The sequence below is a fragment of the Parus major genome, chromosome 4, assembly GCF_001522545.3.
Source record: "Parus major isolate Abel chromosome 4, Parus_major1.1, whole genome shotgun sequence".
Classification (NCBI taxonomy): domain Eukaryota; kingdom Metazoa; phylum Chordata; class Aves; order Passeriformes; family Paridae; genus Parus; species Parus major.
Window position 1 is genome coordinate 60,428,432 of NC_031771.1, and position 22,649 is coordinate 60,451,080.

Consider the following 22,649-nt stretch of genomic DNA (forward strand, 5'->3'; position numbering starts at 1 on the left):
TACATTTCATATTTTAGAGGTGTTAAAATGTTGAAGTAAATATAGAATATATTGCTTTCTGTATAAATCAAGGGCAGTATTTTAGGCTGACTAACATCAGTGGCAGAGGCAATAAGACTGTTCTGGCAGAATTGGTAGACACCCCACAATTTGCCATTTGGGGGCTGTATTCCAAGTGCCATATCAAACATACCGTATGGCTGGAGACTGACACAAAGTGATCATAATGGGCTTGTGTTCTTGTTTCTACATAGCTCAGCTGCAATTTTCATTTTTAGTCATTTGGCCACAATTATAATCATTTTCATTTTAGTGATGTGTAAAAAAATCTGCTGTTGAATGTCACTTGGTGTTCCCTGTGATAGTAATAGAACAAAATTACTAGCTTTCAGAAATTAGGTTTTATTTTACAGATTAGGGTTTTTTTTCCCCAGTAAAACCCTTAGAATAGCATGTTTGGGAGTTTTCAGATTATGTGTAATTAAAATCACTATAGTAACTGCAGTTTTTGCAGAGTTTTTGTCCATGCCTAAAGATACACTGTAAAACCACAAATAGATTGGAGGAAAAAAGAAAGGATTTCCTCAAACTTACAGCAATATTGAAGGTGAAAAATAAAGAGAAAGTTATCTTTTCTAATTAAAATGTTAAGGTTCAGCCTAATACTTTAATTAGCTTTTCTCAGCTTTGACTACTGTTTCTGGATATGGAATTTTTGTGGGATTCTCCTAGACCCTAGGATGCATTAATACTTCTACTGCTCGTTCTGTATTATTTTTTGAGGGAGCTGGTGGAAACAATATGAAAACCTTGTGCTACTGTTTCCCTGTCCCTCAAAGTTCCGTATACTGGGAAGTGTTTTTGAAGCTGTGTCTCCATTTGCATTTCTGCCATACACACAGGAGTTGCAAGTCAAGAGTGTATCTGCAGGAACTGGATGCTAAATTAATTAATTCACTTGTAGCGATGCCATGCAGAACTGTGGCTTTCCTATGGCAGAGGACATTGTTCATGAGCTGTATAAAATTATTCTTTGTCCTGAAATATTTGTATCGGGTATCCAAGTTCTGCCTGACCTTTGTCAAGTTCTGCATAAAGTGTAAAAGCTGGGACTGATACAACTCTCTCCCTGTCTTGGGTACCAGAGCTGGTTTTACATACCATTTCATCTTAAGTCCTATACTATTTGTGGTTTTCACTTCCAGTTTTTCCAGTTCAGTATATATTTTTGACGTTTAAATATTTTTGTTCTCTAATCTCATTTTATTTATCCTTTTGCAGTGTGAGTGAATGATTGAGAGCTTTAAATGCAAGTTTGATTACAAGAAAGTGGTGGAAAAAATGTCATGGTGGAATTGAAAAAAGTCATAGTAGAACCCAAGCAATATAACAAACAAACTTCTTTTTTCCCTTCTGTTTTTTCTTCAATTTCACAATAGCTTTATCTTGCAGGTTTTATCCCTTTTTAGCTTAAACTTTAGGAAAAGCAGTAAATGTGGTGCCTTGGAAGTATCTGACATTAAATTTGATGGTTAGAAAGCACCACTGTTGATTACTAATGCTCTTTAGGTTTGTTTTTTTTTTCATATACACACTTATTGAAGCTTTATCTATAATGAACAAAAAAAGCTGTTTGGGAGAGAGCACTGTTAAAGTTGATAAATTCTGCACTGTCACTGTTGTTTATTTTAATTTCCATTTGAAATACTGTATCTTTGCATTCATCTGAAAATCCATTCCAGAGTGTTAATGAGTTGGAGTAAGCCATAAGTTCTCTAGGCTGAGTTAAAAGCAGGTCTGTTTAGCAAGATGCTGCTTTAACAGCTGTGGGTTTTGCAAAGTCCAAGTGAGAATGCTCTGCAGTTTGAGGTCTGAACAGTTGAGAAAACATTCAAGATGTTCTTCCAGCAGAGTGGGGAGCTACAGAAGTTGCTGGGGTCTGGAGAGAAGTTCTTGCTGTTGATTTCAAATTCAAGAGTTCAGTGCTCAGGACCTTTTCCTGACTGAAGATACCACCTAGGACATATGGATAATGCTGTTAGCCAAATTCCTTGTTTTAATGAACCAACCTCGAATTGCCCACCTCTACAAGAGGCAAGAGAAGCTAAAAACAGGTTTCTGCAAATCTTGCAGTTTAGGAAAAGTAATTCCCCCACTGGAGAATTCAGAAGGTTGACAGCAGATGGGGCTTCTAGCACATGTCTTGTGAATGGAGCTGGACATTGTTCATACATGGGATAATACTGTTCTCTAGTCTAGTCCAGTTCTTTGGGTGATTCCTAGCTAGAGGGATTTGCATGCAGTTATATTATTTGTTTCTCAAGATAAAGTTCTGAGGCCTTGCTGTGCTTTAAGGGTGGGTGGGTTGATTGGTGGGGTTTTTTCACCCTCTTCAGCTGTTTCTCTTAAAAGAGAGAGGAAATAGCTAAGGGGTTGTATTTTAAAACCCTCTTGACTTAATAAAATACTAGGGTTTGAAAGACAAGAAACAAAGTTCTGCATTGAAGCTTTTTTAAGTCTCCTTTAAATGTAGCTTCTGGGGTCATTCCTTAAAACAGTCCTTAGCTAAAAAAACTATATACTCTTACCTAAATAATAGCATATAATGTTCTGGCTTGGGTTTAAGTGACTCTAAAATTGAGTGTGTAGCCACCCATTTCACTTAACATAATTCTAAGAAGCCATGATTCTCAGAGTTTCTCTTCCAACCATATCAAAACTAGCCCATGTTAGAAACCAGATGGTTTTAGCCTACTGTGTATTGTGTTTCTTGTGAGAGTATCCAAAAAGAAACTCTAGAGGTATTGCAGAAAGCAGGATGAGAAGTAGATTTGGGGTATTTTGTTACTAATATGGGAATTACATATCTCTTAACCTAAACTCCTATAATTTTCCTCTTGTGATTCCTCATGTATGCAACCTTTGTATTCCCTGAACTATTTGAACCTTTGCATGGCCTTTGGAGCTGCTGTTTGTTCTTTTTAGCAAATTGGAACCCAGAGCTCACTTCAGCCTTCTGAAGTAGAAGAGTAAGAGTAATAGCTTGGCTGACAGGTTAGTGGTGAGATTTCCAGTTACAGCCTACACAAATGTCAGTGTGAGCAGTGCACCAACTTGCTGAAGTTGTTTTAGAAATTGTATATAATCAATAACATAGACTTGCCTGCAAACATTTTGGTTTGGTTTTTTTTCATTTACCATAAGGATGAAAAAATTCTAATTAAATATTGTAGATGGAATAAAAAGTGTATGTTATTCATATTGTACACAGAGCATAAGGTGGCCTTGATGCTAAACTCTGTATGAGCAAAAAATGAGAATTGGTGAGCTCATGGTAATGTGTTTTGAGAAATATTTTAAGAACAAGAGTATTCTAAATGTACCTGTGTATATGGGGAAATTCACATATATGAGACACCTACAGATGTATATATCTTTATTTATTCAATACATGTGGTCTTAAATAATGGACATGAGAGATGTGTTAAGGCAAATAGTGCAAATTAATTTATATCATTTAAGTCCGAAGAACTGCACTTCTTTATAATGTGTAGACAGTCTCTCATCAATTTTTAAATAAACACTAATTTATATTTAAGAATTGGGCTGCTGACCCTTTGTAAAAACTTTCAGCATGGTTTATAACTGTAATGTCCTTCTGGGTAGAACATTAGCAATGTCTGAAATCACAGAAAACTTTTTGCAAAGTTTTCACATTTCTCTACTGTCAAGGGTCTCACCTGCTACTGTACAGCACTTACCAAACATTCCTAGAGAGCACCTTGGTCTTAAAATGCATCAGAATGGTACCATTTAATGCATGGGTTTTGAATTCACTGTCAAGTGGATTGAGCAGCTTTAAATTCCCACTACAGCAGGAAGGTGTTACCTGTTTTGTTGCAGAGAGTTACATTCTACTTCTGCCCGTGCTCGTGTAGTTTGCTGGAGATATCCAGAGGAAGTGAATGGGAATCCCTGATGTCAAAGGTATTTGGATAACATAAATGGTAAGGTTAGTCACTGGATTATGTATTAATGCTTTTCTAGTAAGCATTTGTAATATTGTTGCAGAGTTTTCTTTTTAGACTTAGTTGAGATGAGTTTGTGTGGCTGAAACTTGAGCCCTGTCTATTTACAGGCACCACTGACAGTCTTCTGAGATCTTTTCCTGAAAATCAGTTATCATTGAAGACCTGAAATCAGAGACTTAAATGGTGATCTTAATTTCCTTTTAAATTTGGTGACATAATTGCATCACATATTTCTGTTGGAGCTGGATAATCTTCAAGCTCTCTTCCAGCCCTAACTATTCTCTGATTCTGTGGTATAGAGTAGAATGGGTCATTTGGGCTTTCTTCTTTGCAAGAAGTGACCCTCTATTACTTTTGTTTCAAGATCTTGAAAGATAAAGAAACAAAACCAAACCATGTTTTTTTTTAAGTTTTTTTGTGATTAATTTGAAAACATGGTAATTCAGTTGATTTTTTGTATTCATTGTATTTGAAACATAGAGCTTTTAAATTCTTTTTGTCTGTCACTGCTGTATATTTAATGCATTTTTAAGATACTCTGAGGGTTGGTTTGTGAATAATGAGAAATTCTTTCAGAGAATCTCATACATTCTGCATTCATGCAGAACAGATTTCAGGTTTAAAGAACCAAACATTTCTAGACAAATTTGAAAGGAGACATCTGTGAGTGGACAGAGATTTCTACAGCTGTTGCTGTATTTTGAGCACAAACATGAAATATTTAAATTTGGACCAAGGCTGAATTGGTTGACTTTGGTTGTTTGGTTTTAGACTTTGCTGCTTTCACTTGTTTTGGATGAGTGTCAGTGACCAACAAACACAGCCTAAAGCCTACAGTATCACAGATGGTTACCTAAAATGTCTGTCCACTTCTGAAAATATCAGTCATAACCTCATTGTTCCACAGTCCAGTTTTCCATTATATATGAGTACTGCTACTTAAACTGGCTCAGAAGTGTCCTTTGGAACACAAAAGCTATAAAGCAGATTGCATCTTGGTGAGAGATTATATTATGTATAATTACATTATTGGCTTTTGTTTGCTTTTACATATTTGGCTAAATTTCACAGTAAAGCCTTGAGACCAGGCAACCATTCTAGAGATACACCTTGAAATGTTGAAAGAATCTTATGACTCTTCTAATGTAATAAATGAACTTTAATTTTAAAATGGTGGCAGCAGCCAAGCTAAGCAAAAAGCTAATTCATTTTATCAGCCACAGGGTATCTGTTCCTTTATAAGGTAAAAGCAGATTTACTGTTTGGAATCAACCTTTGACATAACATCTTATTTCTTTATATTCACCTTCAGATATGTTAGCTTTGCAATGTTTTTACAGTCTGAAAAACCAATGCATGATAAGCATTGTGTATATGATAAATGTTTCACAAGGGTAGTTCCATGTGTATTTTGGTGTTACCTCTTTGTAACTTAATTCATTGGGTCATTCAGGGTTCCTTTCAAGCAAATAGTTGAGAAAATGAGGACTTGTCTCAAGCAGTAGTATGGCTGTTGGTATTGTGCAGTGAGACATGACTCTGTAGATACTGGCTGTGAAACATTCCACATCCAAGCGTAGTCTGACGTTAATGAAATGCTTCCTAAATATCTGGTATTGGCTGAGAATGTTGATCCAAATTATCCATGTTAGATAAGCCAAGTAGGAAAGGTATTCTTTATAGGGGCAAAAAAAAAATTAGGTAAGCTGCATGGTGTAGATCACATTTCTGGTTTGTTCTCTATAATACTATTTATAAAATCATGAGAATCAATGTGCATGGATGCAGTCATTGCTGTTTGGGATACTCTGTTATATAAAAAAAAGCTGTCTCTTTTGCTGTTTATCTGAAACAATTCCAGTGTTTCTGTTCTTACAGTATTTCTGACTGTCTCTACAATATTGTATTTTTGGCTGCATTCTTTAACAGTTAGAGATACGTTAAATAAAAAACAGATGGTTGTTAGTTGTTCTTTGAGAGTCATTTTTGACTAAATGAATTAAGTTACATTTTTGTCTAAGTTGGACTTGTGTTAGTAAAGGCAGAGCAATTGTTTCTAACTCTGTAGCAATTCTTAGGTCCAGTTTTAAATTTTTCTGAAACATTAATTTATTTGTTTTATAGTAGCACAAGCAATCCCAAGTACAAAATATCCTCTTTTCTGAACCTCCTGTATGTGGATACTGTAGTTTACAGTATGTCATGTTTACATATGAAATTATGTCATAAATGTGAGTGGGCAGACATGCTGACCTTCCATCCCACAGTGCTGGAGCAATTCACAGTTGCTCTGTGTTGGGGTTTTTGAGGACAGAACAGTCCCAGCCAGTCTTAATGACACACCACAAAATCTAACAGAACAGTCTGCAATGGAAGTAGGTCAAACCACATTCCCTGAATGAAGTAGGTAGAACTGTATTCCTCCCAGCTGGAGGCGGCTCAGAAAGGTGAAGATTATTATTAAAATTGGTCAGAATTGTGGAATGAGCCTTTATTTCTTTCTTTAAAACAGCAAAAGACCAAGTAGCTTATATTCTTGAAAAGCACTCTTCACAGCTCTCTGCCCACTTAACACCTTCCTTTGAAATATTTCTTCAGCTGTGATTTGGAGGGAAAAGTCATCCTTGATTCAGTGGTCCTGTTTTCCTCTGCACTAGAGTTTCTGCGTACTGGGAGTTTTGAAGAGTCCTTTGTATTGGGGTTATATAATTACACAGACTGCATTTGGCTTTGTCAGGAGGTCCATGCTTGCCTTGGAGAGCAATTTGTGGTGCATATGTGTGCATCACTAAGAGAATCCTTCCATAAAACAGAAAGTAGAGCCTATTTGGCCATGTTGCAAGGCAAAGTCCTTGTGAACAGGCATCCATCCTCTTACTGCACACCCTTGTGAGTCAGGAATCGCTTCCTGGCTCTCTCTGCCTTGCAGTTAGTTCCTTCATAAGCCTCATTTGTACATGACCTTTTCATTGTCTTGAGCACAGGCCTTTCCAGGCTGACAGGCTTGCTGTTGTAATATCTGCTATATCCCCCTATGGAAACACAAAGGAAAATTGAAAGAGAATTTTCACTTCGTTCTCAGCGTCTTTGATAAGCCTAGTCAGTCATGGTGCTGCTGGAACTGTAAACATAGAAATAGCATCTCTTTACAACAATTTCCCTTTGTTAGTAGCAATTGATAACATGAACAAAATGAGTCTCCTGCAAGCCTAGTCTTTACTCTGTGTTTGAAAGAATGAGGGGCCAGTTCATGCTACACATCTTCCATTGATATTTCTATCAATAACTAATCTCCAGTACTTACTTATTTTCAGTCTGTTTTTCCTAGGGCTTTTAAGATTGTATGGCATAATTATTTCTCTTTTATATTTCAAAGGATTACCTGTGGAGCCAACAGGTAGAATTTGAAAACTATATCCTGTAAAATTTTGTTATAAATAACTGTTACCTCTGTGTCTTCTCCCAAAATAACTATTCATGCATACTGCCATAAGGATGGGGTCTGCAAGATGGTGAATGTTTCTGTACCTGATAAAAGTAGATTGAACTCAAAATGTGTTAGAAATTACTTTTTTGTTACACGTGCTACTTATACAAGCAGGTAGTAATTCTTCTTTTAACATGGTAGTTGTCTGTAAATTGAAGAGTGCTGGAGTTTTTGACAGCAAATGTATGATTTTAAGTAAAATAGTCTAGTTTTTTATAATTTCTTATATATTAATGTCTTTCCAATAATAGTGTTCCCTCTGACTTGAATGTAGTGGAGTCAGAAGACTCCTGTCTCCTTTGGTCAGCACAGTGAATCCTTAGGACTGCAATGTAGTTACAACCTGTGCTCTAGTCCCATTTAAAGGTTTTTAGGGGCAAAGTGCTACTTCTCCCCTAAGTACTTCCTGTTTTAAACATCTTGATTTACAAATGCTTAAGGTAATTCCTGTTATTTGAATTCCTGATATTTGATTCTCCCCAAGGCTTCCCTGCTGTCTCAGGTTGTTTCAAACTTGTTATCTGTAAGAGAAAAATGTTAGGGATGGTGGTGGTGAAAGTATAGGAATGTCTGGCATCCAGTTTTTAACAGAAAATTTCAAGTTTGAGTAGACTTTTGGTGGCACATTTAAATCTCTTTATAGCTGATGAGCCATTCTTTACAATAGTTTGACATTTCAGCGATTTCTAATGCTACATTTATAAGGGAATTAACCTACCTCTACTGTGTAAATCATATTTTATTGCTGCTCTTTCCATTTTTTTCAGTGAAGTTATATTTAGATTCTGTTCTTGCTATATTAAGGTTATATAATTGAGAATATTTTTTTTTTTTTTCTCAAATAATTTTCATGTTCGTAAATTTCCAAGTTGATTTCAGAACTGACCTTCACATTTTTAGGTTGATATTACCCTTCAGGATTTTTGGTGGAGTTATGGTCTCAGGACTGAGCTTTTAGAAGAAGTTAATGTGAAAAATGGCACAGCACTTTGTAGCAGCTAAGGAAAAATGTGGTGAAATACAGACAAGTGATTTTTCTTCTTAAAGTTTTCTTGCAGCTGTCACGGAGTGAAAATCAAACATGGTGGTGATTGGTTGTGTGCTGATTAACTTCAACAAGAATTTACAGCAATTAGTTCTGGTACTATAGAGTCTTGCCTGAGTCATAAATCCTTTAGGATTTGCTGAACAACTGAGTGAAGATTTACATTACTTTCCTTTACATTACTTTTTTCTCTGACAGCAGTTTAATGACAAGTTCTTGTTCATCTGATGACATCGATCAGGAAGAAATCCAGCTCGCTTTGCAGGCTGCCAAAATTGCCACAAGAGAGAAGATCAGATCTAGATTTCATGGCAGTAATGATCTTATTCACCGCCTTTTTGTCTGTATCTCAGGTATGAGAATCACTGAATTATTAAACTGGTTTTGGTGGGGTTTTTTGGTTTATTTTTGGGGGGGTTTTTGCACATCAAGTTGTGGTAGAAAGGTCTAGAGATGAAGTTTCAGAAATACTCTGTTTTTGGAGCCTAAGTTGCAGTCTGGTTTAGAAGGACCTGTTACATGTTTGGAACTTACAAAATCAGAGATGCTGACATCTTAGACCTGCAGTGTTGAAGAATTTATACTTGTATCATTCACCAATTTTACCTTGGTTGTGTTCCAGGAATGAAATTTGACTTAGCATTTCTGTTTTCATGCAAAATGAATCTCCCAGTATTTCCTGCCAAAGGATAAGGAAGAGATTGGCTTGCAGGTAGCATAAAAACCAGAATGTAACTTGGCCATTACGGAGAATTAGTTTAATCAGATGTTCAGTTTTTATTCTTAACATGAGCAAAGTGATCCCCTAAAAACAAGTGAGGCCATTACTGCTACTAACAGGCAGATTTAAATACTTTTTTAATAATGGTGTAACTGTCTAGAAATGATTTACCCATTTTTTCAAACTCTAAGGTGTTGCTGACCAGCTGCAGACAAACTATGCTAGTGATCTGAGAAGTATCTTAAAGACCTTGTTTGAAGTTATGGCAACCAAACCTGAAACAGAAGACAAGGAAAAGCAAAAGAAAGGTAAAAGATCTAAACATTTGTTTTCTATAATTAATTTCTGCTGGTAGCCCAGTGGGGATCCATAAACTATTTGACATGAATTCCCCTAATATATTGTTATCCTTTTGACAGTACTCACTGTACAGTGATTTCACCTAAGTTTAAAAGGAGTCATGGAAACAGACTATAAACAGGATGAAGTCACGGTGTAGGAACACAAGAGTTTGTCTTAAGGCAAATACTGAGAGTAAAGAGTTAAAGTCTTCAGAGCTCATCTGCTGTTTCCATATTTCTATATTTAACAGCAGCACAGTGTTTGTAGCCCATATAGTTTATAGCCCATAATTTATGCAGGGTTTGGACTTTGTGGATTTATTTTTTTCTCCCCACATGGGTTTCGTACTGGGTACATTTTAAGTTACCAAAGAACAGACTATAAGATGCAAATGCTCGGTAAAATGCTGAAATCTGTTCTGTCTTGAAGAAATTGAAGAATTTGGCTTCAAGATAGAAGAATACCACATTCCAATTCTAGATAATTAAAGTAAGGGAAACAGAACTAGATCATGAACTGGCAAAAGATTTTTTTCCTCTCTGATCATTTTTATTATTTATTTTCTAAGTGGCAAGTCTGCTAACTTATCTAAGAATAACCATGTCATCCCAGCAAGGCTGCAATTACCTTTGTCCTTTGTTATTATTACAGCTATCAGCATCTGAAAGTAACCAGAGCTCTTTTTTTTTTTCTGCTTTCCTTCCTCAGGATTGAAAACTTTTTCTCTCATTTTCATTTGAAAGCATTGAGGTTTTTATGTGAAAAACTTAGTTAAAAGTTGGATCAAGTTAGCAGAAAAAAAGCCCCTACACTCCAGTCCAAATTCGGCAATGGGATGATGCACAACATGCAATACAGTCTTCTGTTACTTTGGTTGAAACTTCCACAAGAGTTTTATGATGCCATCTGGTCGTGATGTGAAAATAGACTGGGGTTTTTATTGTTTAAAAAAAAAATAAATTAATAAATGGGGCTAGACAGAATTGCTAAAAAGAGAACCCAAAAGCTCCTGAACCTTCAAATAAGAGTAATAAAAAGCCTGGAGCTGTAGAGAATTATCACTGGGAAATATATAGTAATCAATAGTACTTGGATAGATGTAATTTCTAATGGATGAATTCTTCATTAAAAAAGATGATATTGACAAAAGTAAGCATAAACAAAATGAGCGAAAAAAAGGAGGAGTCTTGGGGTGAAGCTTCTCTTTGATGTGTGTGATTCACCTTGGAAATATCTCATTGTTCTCAAAATCTACTTGTATTAAAGGATCCAAGTCAAGAATTGGGAAATAAAATGTAGATGCAGCTGAATTAGCAGAAGTAAGAAGACTGCATGTCCTGTAACAACAGCATCTTTCATTTCTGTTGTCATCCCAAAGAAGAATAGGAGACTTGTAAATCATCTGTTTGTGTCAGGGTAGAGAAAAAGCAAAAAGTCTGAGAAGGTGCTACTGTGTTCTAATCTCAGAAGTTCAAACATGAATCTTTTAAGTGAAAATTGAAAAGAAACATGAGTACTTTTTAAATTGTTTTACAGTTAATCATGGTTTAAGGAATGCAGCATTGGAAGACTGTGCTTTATGTCAAGAAAGTATATCATCCTCAGAACTTGCAGCAAAAGCCAGAGATGGGGACTTTGAAGGTATTTTCTTTTTTCTAAGAATTAAAATGAGATAACACTGATGTATAAAAAAGTGATCATTAAAATGAAATGTCTTTTAATGTTAGGCTCTGGAAAGTGAGTATAAAATGTTGTCATGCTGCTTTAGAGGCAAAGTCAGAAGGTAAATCAAGCAGCCTCGTGAAACTCTTACCCACAAATTGTTGTGTGCAGTATGAATTTCTCTGTATCAGTGCAGAAAGGGTCTGTATAGTAAAGGCTTTAATACAGTGTGTGATACATCTGATGAGTTTCTGAGGGCTATGTGAGATGCAAGGCCCTAAATAAGGTCTTCTCAGCCACATCTTAAGGGGGTTTTTGTATCATTTGCTGTGTGTGGATGTGCTGCTATATCCCAAGGTAGAAGTACCTTTCATATTTTCTTTACTTTTGTCTTTGATTGAGATATTTTGGCTAGTATTTTCACATTCTTCACCCTATTATTTCAAAGGAAAGGGTAGTTTTAGGTAAGTCTGCTGAGGCTGTTCCAGTCTCACTGAGTACATGGTAAGAATGAAGAAAGCATGTAAGTCTTAAAGTTTTGGTTGAGGTTCAAGTATTCTGAAAGCTTATGAGTAGTTTTTCTTCTATTAATCTGAGCTTCTTCTGAGATAGTTATGGGCTGAAGTCCTATTATGGCAAACTCAGTGTAAAAGATGGATTAAAAGATGTCAGAGCACTCACAGTCAAAGAATAAGAAAAGAGATATATGAGATGGAGCAAACAAGTAAGCAATCAGCTTTGATCTTCAGGGCTAAGTGGTGGTTTCAACACGCCAGGAGCCCAATTATCAGGGCAATAATATGTCTGTGGCCAAGTGAAAAGTACAAGACAACCATCAGCTATTATCTGAGCTTCCCAGAAACTCAAGTTTGCAGTAATTTCCTTGTGCTTGAAAACTTTGATGTATTGTTATGTATTTGTCCACATACACCACTGTCCGTTCAGTGAGAGGTTTGGAATATAGCATGACAGAGCTGGGTGATAAAGCAGTGTGTGCTTCTGCTTGTATGTGGAGGGTGGTGACCAACAGAAAAGAAGTATTGGTTCATGTCATTTGTAATAAAGATCAGAAATCACAGGGGGGAAAAAAAAGAACTCTTAAAGATTAGATTTTAGAGTAATACTACATATTTATAACTTATTTTGTCCTTATATAAAACCCATAGTTTGCTTGCTTACCCTTCTTTTGAAGCTGCAGGCTAAAGGATCTAATCTGTTTAGAACAGCAGGGCTAATTCATGTATAATGCACTGTAGAAATATTATCTTTTCTGGAGGAAGATGATTTGGAGGCAGATAAAGAACTACTCAGTAGTCATTTTAATTGATTTTTCTATTGTGCTGTAATTCAGAATGTCACAGAAGGTGCAAGAAGGAACAAATCTTTAAGCAAAATCCTTACTGTGTGTAGGCTATATTGCAAACGAGAGCGAGATTATTACTTCCCTACCATTTCAATTCATCGTCTTTTGTTTTGGATCGATGCTGATGCTGTCAGTGAATTTGACTTACAGAAGTTGAAAGGCAGTTACTCTGAACTGCAGGATGCTACATAACCCTCTCACAGTGGATGTACATTTTGTCATAGCAAAGTCACTTCTCTTCCCTGGCATGTTGCTCAGCTTTTAAGGTTCTTGAGCCTTTCATGACAGCTGCTATTGGCACAGTGGATGTTTCATGTTTGGAGAAGTGAGTTGGGATGTTATTTACTGAAATAAGAAGACAATGGTTCTAGGTACTTAGGTGATGTTCTGGCCACTGCTGTACAGGGGAATCCTTGGAGGTACAAAAGGCTCTGCAGCACCCAGGCAGCATGAATCAGTTATGTCCCTGCCCTAAGTGAATGGTAAAACCAGATATGTAGTACTTACTGCATATGTATATAAATTCAACAAAAACAACCCCCTGCCTGCACCTTTATTCCAGAATAGCAGGTGTTTTATGTGTGCCTGCATGGTAGAAAGCAGACCTTTGTGGGGATAACCAAGTCCCTTTTGAATAAGTAGATGAGGATGCCAGGATGAGCTTGGCTGCCTTGGCCCAGTGTTGTCCCATGTGAACATATCCTCTTAACTGAGCCAGTTAGCAGGTGCTCCTGCAGGTACTCTGCTTTTGGTGCTCACACAGGCTCACTGGGAATGTCTGCACCAGTCTCCTTGCAGACTTTCTGTGGGAGCCTCCCTTGGATTATGTGTGAGTGGCTATGCTGTAAATATCTACTCGTACAAAACAGTGCAGCCCTTCCAACTGTGTAAACTGAAGAGTGTAGTCTGCTGTTACTTGGCTTCATTCCTGATGGTAGGAATTTTATGTATCCAAAAGAGACAGAGGATACTGAGGAGTATGGAGATGAGCTCCACCTTCCAAAACACAAGAAGTCACAAAAAGTCTACTAAAAGGAACATCTGAAGGTGGCCAATTTTACTGAATTTATGGGAACTTCAGAAACACTTCTCATCTGCAATACATGCCAATCCCCTATCCCTTCAGGTCACAAGTTGTCATTGCTGGCAACACTGTGCAGATTTTTTCTGCTGAGATATGCAGGGATAGCTAAATTGATACATGGTTTTGCCACCCCTATGGCTTCCAGCATGAGACATAAACTTCCACCAAGATTTTAACCTCAGCAGCCATGTGCCCTTTCTCCCTTTCAGCACCTCCCTGTATATCTTGTTTTTGCTGGTCACTGTGGCAGGAATAGCCCCTGACTTTGGGTGATGTTTGGGTGCAGGTGGAAGATGTCTGGTAGATAAGTCAACTTTTGGTTCTTGAACATTGTTCCCTATTTCTTGTAGTGAGCCTGGTGTGTTTGTCCTTCAGGCCAAATCTGGGCCGTGGGCCATCAACAGGAGTACAGGAATGCACCACAGTTATCACTGTAAATGAATTCAATGCAAAGACTGAGAGCATGGCATCAAAGTTAATTAATTCCTTTTTTGTACGTCAATTCTATACCTCAGGTCACTCAATTATTTCAGCTGAAAGTGAAAATAATTTAAAGCAAAGGAGCACATCAGTAGCTTTACACTTCTGCCATTGTGGCAGAGTGTGTATCAAATTGAGAAGATCCAGCCAACTACCTGCCAGGAAAGCTCTTCCCTATTATCAAATAAATCCCTCTAACTGAATGTAGCAAATGTTTTAGATTGTATTCAATCAATAGTATTAAACCCCCCAAAATGGAAAGCAAGCCCAGCAGCCTGAACAAATAAATGACCTTAAGATTGTACTGAAGGTTTCAGCCTCTCCTCACATTATGAAGATGAATCACTTGTTTTTGTCAGATTTCTCATTCTTATTGTATATAAAACCCACCAGCTGGCCTGGGCCATAAAACAAATATGAATGTTTATTATGAGCCAACTGACATTGGCAAGGGTTTAAGAGTTAAATCCTGTGACCCTCTGAAGGTTGAAATATGATAAACTACAGATTAATTGGCATTCCAAAACAAAAGCATGAGCCTGTGGTCTATATGTTAATCTTTATTGTCCTAATGGTGTAAGATTATTGTCAAGGAAGTATATACATTTATAGTTCGTGGAGTATTAAATATATATATATATTTATAGGAAGAGAATGTAAAACAAATTTTATTTTCCTATGGTAGAATATTAATCTATACAATATTCAATAAGTAATTTTTAAATATAGGGAAATTTCTTGTCCTGGTTGTATGATGGAGGTGATGGCCAGTGGGGTACAAAGTTCTGTGTATAAACTCAAAGCAAATTGTAGTGGCAGGCTGCAACTGGGCAAAAAGGTTGGGCTCTTGGCTGCCAGTGGTGCTTGCTCTGAATTGCAGTAACAGCAGATGGGGCCTGTGTGCTGGGACCTTCCATGGTGCTGCCTTTCTCTCTGTGCCCTGGTGAGCTGCAAACCAGCACAGGAAGAACCTTGTTGGGAAGTTCCTGAGCTCCAGCTTGGACAAACCATTGTTGGATGGGAGCTGGCTGAGAGTGGGCAGCATGGGTCACACACAACATAAAGGAAACCTCCGTGTTTGAAAATGTAAGAAAATTGCTTTTATTTAACACGGTGTAAATGCATCCTAATACTGCATATTAAAAATGACACAGCTCTCTCTGGATCTCTGATGCAGTACAGCTTTAGAAAGACCAAACACTGGGGAAGTAGAAGTTTGCTGTCTTTCTGCCATTTATGCATCTAGCATCATATTTCTAGCCGTACCAGAAAACTTGCTTTGTGTTTTCCAGCAGATTCCCATGTATGTACATAGGTGTACACATGCAGAGAGTAACTTAACTTTCTTGGCTTCAAAATTACTGCCTTTTTATGTTTTCATTTATCAGTTTGTTAATGGGATCAAGCATAAGTGCAACCCTGCTCACCATATTTGGGAGCATTATATTTATCCTTGTGAGTTTGATGATTTTAATACTAAACTTAGGCAAATCTGAGTTTTACTGTGTATGTATTTTGGGATAACATTATCAGGAGAATTGATCTGTTACAACTGAGGGAAATGCAAATATTTTTAATTATCCATTTAATGAAGTTAAAGGCAGGCTAAGAAAGTGAGTTACACTTCTTGTCCTGGAATAAGCATGAGATACCTAGAAATCTGAAGCTTTTCCTCAAGGAAAACCAGCAAGAATTATGAAGTCATTGGTGCTCCATGAAAATATTTGCTGTAGCATCTCAGCTCTCTCTGCAGCCGTATGTGCATTTTCATTCCTTATCCCTCTAGCATCTGTACAGAACTGCCTTGCTTGCTACCACCTACCTAAAGCTGCAGACATAATGGATTTGCTGTGGCTGCCAGTACAAATACCTGTTTGTGCCAAGTAGTGTTAGCATCTGTTTGCTTCACAGAACACACAATTTCTCCCTTGCCATCCTGGCCCTGACTGCTCTCTAACCAGCAGCACAAGAACAACTCAGAAGTTCATAGTCCCAGGGCTCAAACTCTTGTTCTTGTTGCAGTGAGAAGTCACTGGGTCAGAAGAACCCACCCATGCTCCTGTATGTGCAGAATATAATCACCATGGCTCTTGAAATAGCTGTCAGCCCCAGCTGAAATGCTTCCTTTTTATTTTTGTCCTCCATGTGCCTGTGGTTACTCTGTTGTTTAGAATGATGACCAGCAACACCTTGTAAATGAAGTTCAACTGTTGCACAGTTCCGTGGCCGAACATCTTCTGTCCACATAACTTTTCACTTTGTCCTTTTTCAGCAGCTCTGCTTACACTATGTGAGAGGAATCTAGCATCAAATTTCCATATGGAGGCAATGTTTTATAATCAACTGAACGTATTTAATCATGCAGTGTAGAATTACAGGATTCTTACGGGTTTTAGGTTGTAGTGCAATAATTCAATCTGACTTACATTTTAAGAATTGGCTCAGAGCCTTTTCCCTTCTCAAAGACTATTGCTCTTGTTGGCACTATGTGGAACTTGTTGAGACTTCCTCACAGTACTTAAGGGAAAACATCCCCTAAATACTGTAAAGAACAGGCTTATTCAATTCCATAACATCTTAAATGGGATTTTGATTAGGTTTGAAACTTTTTGTCTAATAAATACATGTTTTGACTGTTCTGGTATATTTTATGTAGATCTGCATTATCAAATTCTTTCTGTTTTATAATTATTGGTAGGTCTTACAGAGAATATTCCTACTGATGGTTATATGGAAGATCCAAGTCTCTGCTCCATCTGATTTAAAGTAAAAATTTGACCCATATCTCAATGGAAACCAGTGTTTTCCATGAGAGTTGCTCCATTTTATATAAATAATTGTTTTGCCCAAAGACCCAGTTGCTGATCATGTACCCGGACCGAATGGACACAGAATGATCTCATTCAAGGTGATGCTGAATCAGGCAGAGCAGAGGCTTGAGCCCAAGTTTGCAAAGCTCTGTGTCTTGGTGAAAGCTTTCTAGATTTGCACAGAAATTCCACCCTAAGAAAGCTATTTGACCAGAGCTGAAGCTAACAAGTCTGTACCTCTGTTCTCCCTTACTCCCAAAATTTTCATCAAATTATATTAAGCATAAAATTTATTTTTTTAAAAAAAATCAAGCTGGCTGTAATCAGCATTGAATCTGCTGAGCAAAGACAAAGATTACTTTGGTACAATTGCCTCTTAGAAATCTTACATCAAAGTCAGAGATTGCCCAGAATGACATGTTGAAAATCAGGTGTGATGAGGGACAAAAAAGGTTCATTTTCTGGGGGCAGTTTAAGTGAGGAGTAGAGTCAAGTCACCTTAGTTTTCTACATTCTGTGCTTAAAACTGTGAGAATTTACAATCCTGCTTTTATCAGAAGAGCTCCAGCAAGTGCATGTGACCCTTTTTTCAGCTGTGAGGGTGATGCACTGTGACGGCTGCAGCGGTGTCAGTTCCACAGGCTGCTGTTGGAGCAGCCCTCTGCAGGTTAGTTTGGTAGAAGTATAATCAGGGTTTATTTTGCATGATGTGTTCTGAAATCTAACACACAACAGTGCAGGAGGAACTTTCAGTTGGAGTTCTGCATTAGGAATACTTGATAAAAACAAAAGATGCAGAAAGGGGTCTTTTCTCTGAATTGTCTGGCTGTAACACAAACATCACCACAATCTGGGGTTTAGCAGCTGCTCTTCAACAGGGAGTTGTGGTGTGCATGTTTCTGATCTGTTTCCTACCAGAGTATAGATTTGCTAGCCTAGGCCTTCTGAAAGCTCCAACAACTTCTGAGGTTGTTTCTCTCTCTCTCTCCACATCAGTCTCTTGTGTTTCAGCGCCACAGAAAAAACTTCAGCTTTCTGGGCTAATGTTTCAACCATCATAGCTGATGGATTCGGGTTCATATTCTCTTCCTCTTGTGTTCTGTGACAGAGAGATGATCTTCTTGGTTTTCTGAGATTAGATCTAATTTTCTGAGATTAGGTCTAATGCACATATTTAACCCAAATAAATTAATGTATTCTTTTTGACAGTTTACAGTGTCTGCGATTTATTTATTATTTTTTTTGTCCATGATTATGGTTTTCTTAAAGCTCCAGCATCTTGGATTTATCTGACTTTTAACTTTAGGAGCAGAAAATGTTTTTAGCTAATGAGATAGCATAGACATGTAAAGGTGAATGATAAAAGCTACAGAATAAATAAAAAGACTGTAACATTTCATGATTTATGAGAAATTGTAATGCAAGATGTTTGAATAGTTAAGAGCCTTTTTCAGTCTTAACACTATTTCATTTTATCTTGCGCCTTTTCCTTTCTCTAAGCTTCTTATTCATTTAAATACTTGTTTCTCTTCATTTCTCTGCCTTTTTTTCTGTGCGTGCTTTTAATGTTTTCGTCTAAAATTTGTATCTGTAGTCTGTCTCATTAATCCCTTCCTTCCCTTCCTCCTCCTCTTTGATGTTTGTGCTGTGGACTTCATCCCTTTCCCAGCAGACTTCTCCAGACTCTCACTGCATGATAAAGCACTGGGCCAATTAGCCCAGGAAAAAGGTTTTCCCTCCCTTCCTTGTCCAAATCCCCGAGGCACAGGCAGATAATGCTTTAGAGACTGGGTGTTGCTATTTGCTGCAGCATGCAGAGCTAATGGAGCGGCGTAGCCTGGAGAAGGACTATAACATGAAAAGCCTGTGGATGAGGAGCTGCTGCCCTGCTTCCAGCACATCTTCAGGCTCATGCTCGGGGTTTAATTCGTGTAACGCGCTCTCTGCTCCTCACATTGAAGCTTTATCCCCTCCTGAGAGGGCTCCTTAGAGTGTTTCAAAAGCCCGTTCTATAAACAGCCGGTGACTCAGTCGTGTGCAAGTCAGAGGCCGCTCCCGAGGCTGAGCGAGATGAGGCTGGGGAAGGAAACCGAGGGGTGGGATCCTGTGGCCACCAGGGCTTGTATGGGCTCAAAGAGACAGGATCATCAGGACTTCATCCTTCCTTTCAGGGTGAGCGCTTTGGCTCCAGTCCAGGACTGCATTTTATTTCTAAGTGCATAATGTCACAACTCTGTGTTTGTAGTGGGTGTAAGGCCATTTTCAGTTGGCTGAAAGGAAAGGCATTGGGGTAGTGGGCCTAAGTTCCCTATTTCAAGTGTTACTTTAGTGCCACACCACTATGATTTTGTGCAAGACATCCCTCTCCTGATTTCTCCCCACACACTGACTGTAGCTGGGTGATGAGGATTAAAGCAATTACATTTGTACAGCATTTTGAATGTTAAAAGCTGTTACATAACCAAGTGTTACTATTTGGGGGTGTGCTGCAGTGCTGCAGATCTGGGAGGGCACTAAACCCCCTGAGGCAGTGGAGCACAGGACTGGCTGTGCACCCCTGCTGATGAGCCAGTGTCTGGGGAGAATGTGCCCTTTAGCCACCCTACTGACACATTAATTTAGTGAATCAGCTGAAGTGACACCAACGTGGAGGCAGAGAGAGTCCCTCTGCTGTGGGAGAGTGTTTTGTGGAGAGAGTTGTACTGTTTCTGTGTGTTGCCAATGAATTGTGAATTATTTTTTACAAAAACAAAGTTACAAAACCAAAGTTCTAAGATTAATTCATCTGTCAGTCAAGTGATTCTGTAACTGTAAATTATGGATTATATGATTATTATTAGTTTAAGGTCATCATCAAAATTTGCTGTGTGGGTTTTTTGGTTTTGTTTGTTTGCATAGTTTTTGTTCAGGGGTGTTTTTGGTTTTTGGGGTTTTTATTGCAGTTATTCTTTCTGTTTAGCATGGAGGTAAATCCATGGAAGATCAATTAAAAAATAAGGTTTTCAGCATTGCACTTCAAGGGCAACAACAGAAAAATATAGGGAGGTGGAAAGAAAAAATAACTCAGTCTTCCCCCTCCCCCCTAAAAAAAGCAAAGAAAAAAAGCCCCTCAAAGAAACCCAAACCAAAAATTAAACACCTGGTAAGAAAGGTGCTTTCTGTTAATGAGTTCTAGAGTCTTTGTGATGGGATTGTGTTGGCTTATAATGTGTGTGGCTTACCTGTGATCTGAGGGAAGGAGTGATGATGGCTCCAGCTACTGCAGAAGTGGCACATCACATTGGGATGCTGCAGGGGGTACAGAAAGGGCCCGTGCTTTTGTGGCTTTTCTGTGAATATTAAAATCAGTAACTATCTGAACCTGGTAGCCCACACTGCAATGCAGTTGATAAAACATCAATATCAAATTGAGCATCTTACCAAGCCTGCTTTCACCAGATCTGCAGAAGGAGACCTGGTGGCAGAGAGATTGAATAACTTCCTAAATTTTGCTGTCTTCAAAATGAGTGAGAATTAATGGATAGTTATATCTCTGGAAAATTAATCTATGTAGGGACAAGTTTTAAACAGGAACATTGTTATTGGTTCACATTTCTGCTTTTTGTTTTGGATATATGTGATAGATAACCCAAGGGGCCTCCTGGATGGAGAACATGGGGATGCTCCATCAGGCTTGCCATGGTTTCAGATCACAGAAAGTGACAAAATTTTTAAAATCTGCATCATAAACTGATATTAGGAGTAACATTCACTAGGCAAGATACACGTAGTGTCTAGGGAGATTGCAGAAAAGGAAAAGAACTGGAAAGAAAAATCTCTTGGTTCCAGTGTTATTAATGCTTGGCTTAAGCTGGCAGTCCTGCTTCTCCCTGCTGCTGAAGGAAACCCTGCCTTTGAACCAGCAATTTGTAGCCTTGTGTCCCCACAGAACATTTTCTGGTGAACTGTTCTCAGGGACGAGCTGAAGGCTTCTGTGTGCAATCTCCTTTTTTTTTTACCACATCGGCCATTTCTCTGCACATCAACTTCTGGGTTTGGTTACTGGCTCTGTAGGTGTAACCTTTATCAGACTGATGTGCTCATTAAGTGAAGGATAACTTCCTTAAGCTAGTTCAACCTCTAAAATAGTTTAGATAAGCCTATAAAAGCTGAGTTAAATTCTAAGTTCTCTTTGTTTTTATTAATCTGCTTTATGAGCAGTTTCTTACATTGAATGTTATATCCTTTGTATGTTTAATTTGACAAATGTTGCAATGTGACAAACACATGAAAAGTGGTCATAGTTATGTTGGAACAAAACAGTGGATTTTTCATCTAATTATCTTTCTGCCTGTAGCTATAGTCCTCTAAACCTCTGCATTAACTGCACCATATATTTTGTTGTTTGATAGTATGCTCCTTGAGGCAGGGATCTTGCTTGTCAGGTTTATAAATCAGCAATTGCATGGCTTGCAAACTGTACATAATACTCAGAAAGAAGCTGCATACAGGGAACTTGGATAAATACACCCAGCAGTTGATGTTCACCATGTCCATAGATTCCTTCTGGATAAAACTTGTTCTGCACTCATCAGATTTTTACCAACTTAATTAAGCATCATTATTTCTACACTTGCTTCATCTTTTCTACACTTGCAGAAATCGTAAGCTTCATCATTTCTACACTTGTAACTCCAGACTCTTTGAGGTCATGTCAGCCTGTTGTGAGCAGAAACAGCTTGACAGAAGGGAGCCCGGTACCTTCTGCCTTGCCAAAACCAAATCATTTCCCTGCTTGTCTTTTATGGGAGGTTGGAGAGCTCACAGGACGCATAAACAACTGAAACATGCTGTTTGTGATAATGGGCAAGTTCTTTCTCTGCTAAGCCTTGTACACTTGATTTTGTGGTTTTGCTGTAGTTACTGGTGACTTCCAGTAAGAGTCCTAATAATTTAGCAGATGGTAATCAGGCTTTGGGTTTATTACCTGTATAGTTGCTTGCCTAATTGCAGGAAAGCAGTTGGCCTTTCTGGAGGAAAGGCTGAAGAGGCTGGGAATGATCTCAGCTCTAAGCTTGTTTTGATGGTGGATGGCACTGACAAAAACACCTGTGATCCAGCTCTGCTTTAATAATCTCTTGTCTTCTTACTTTATTTTGCTTTTCTCCTTTTCCCTGCCACTTGCATTTGACTGAGATAGATTTTATTTCGAATCCAGAGCTGTCATGGACCATTTTAATGCCTGATGTACTCTGCATAAAGGTGGCTGCCTGGCAGAGAAGAGAGGAGTTGAGCCCTCCTGGACATCCTGAACTCACTCAGCTACTGTTTGCAAAGCACCTGGAGAAATGCAGATGAAACCAGCTGCTGTTACATTTTATTCTCCCTACTTCCTTGAGGATGTGGTAATCATGTGTTTGGTTTTGTTTCCTTTTGTTGCTGTGTTTCTGACAGATCCTCCTGACTGGGTTCCAGATGAAGTCTGCAGCTACTGCACTGCATGCAAGGCTCCTTTCACAGTCATTCGCAGGAAGCACCACTGTCGGAGCTGTGGCAAGGTAATGACTCAGACATGTGAGGAACGACCCACCAACGAGAGCAGCAAATTCATATGTACCACAGAACCCAGCTGCACAGCAAAATGT

General features: G+C 38.2%; 1 protein-coding gene across 5 annotated transcripts in view; it reads left to right on the top strand.

The window, feature by feature from the left end:
* The window catches only part of ZFYVE28 (zinc finger FYVE-type containing 28), a 145,413-nt gene that overhangs the window by 119,628 nt on the left and 3,136 nt on the right, over nucleotides 1–22,649 (top strand). For 2 of the 5 annotated variants that reach the window (XM_015625176.3, XM_015625178.3), the window contains 4 exons: nucleotides 8,762–8,916; nucleotides 9,476–9,592; nucleotides 11,163–11,267; nucleotides 22,459–22,562. In XM_015625176.3, the coding sequence (XP_015480662.1) occupies nucleotides 8,762–8,916; nucleotides 9,476–9,592; nucleotides 11,163–11,267; nucleotides 22,459–22,562 (481 nt within the window). The other 3 variants (XM_015625177.3, XM_015625179.3, XM_033513735.1) reach the window with 2 other exon arrangements.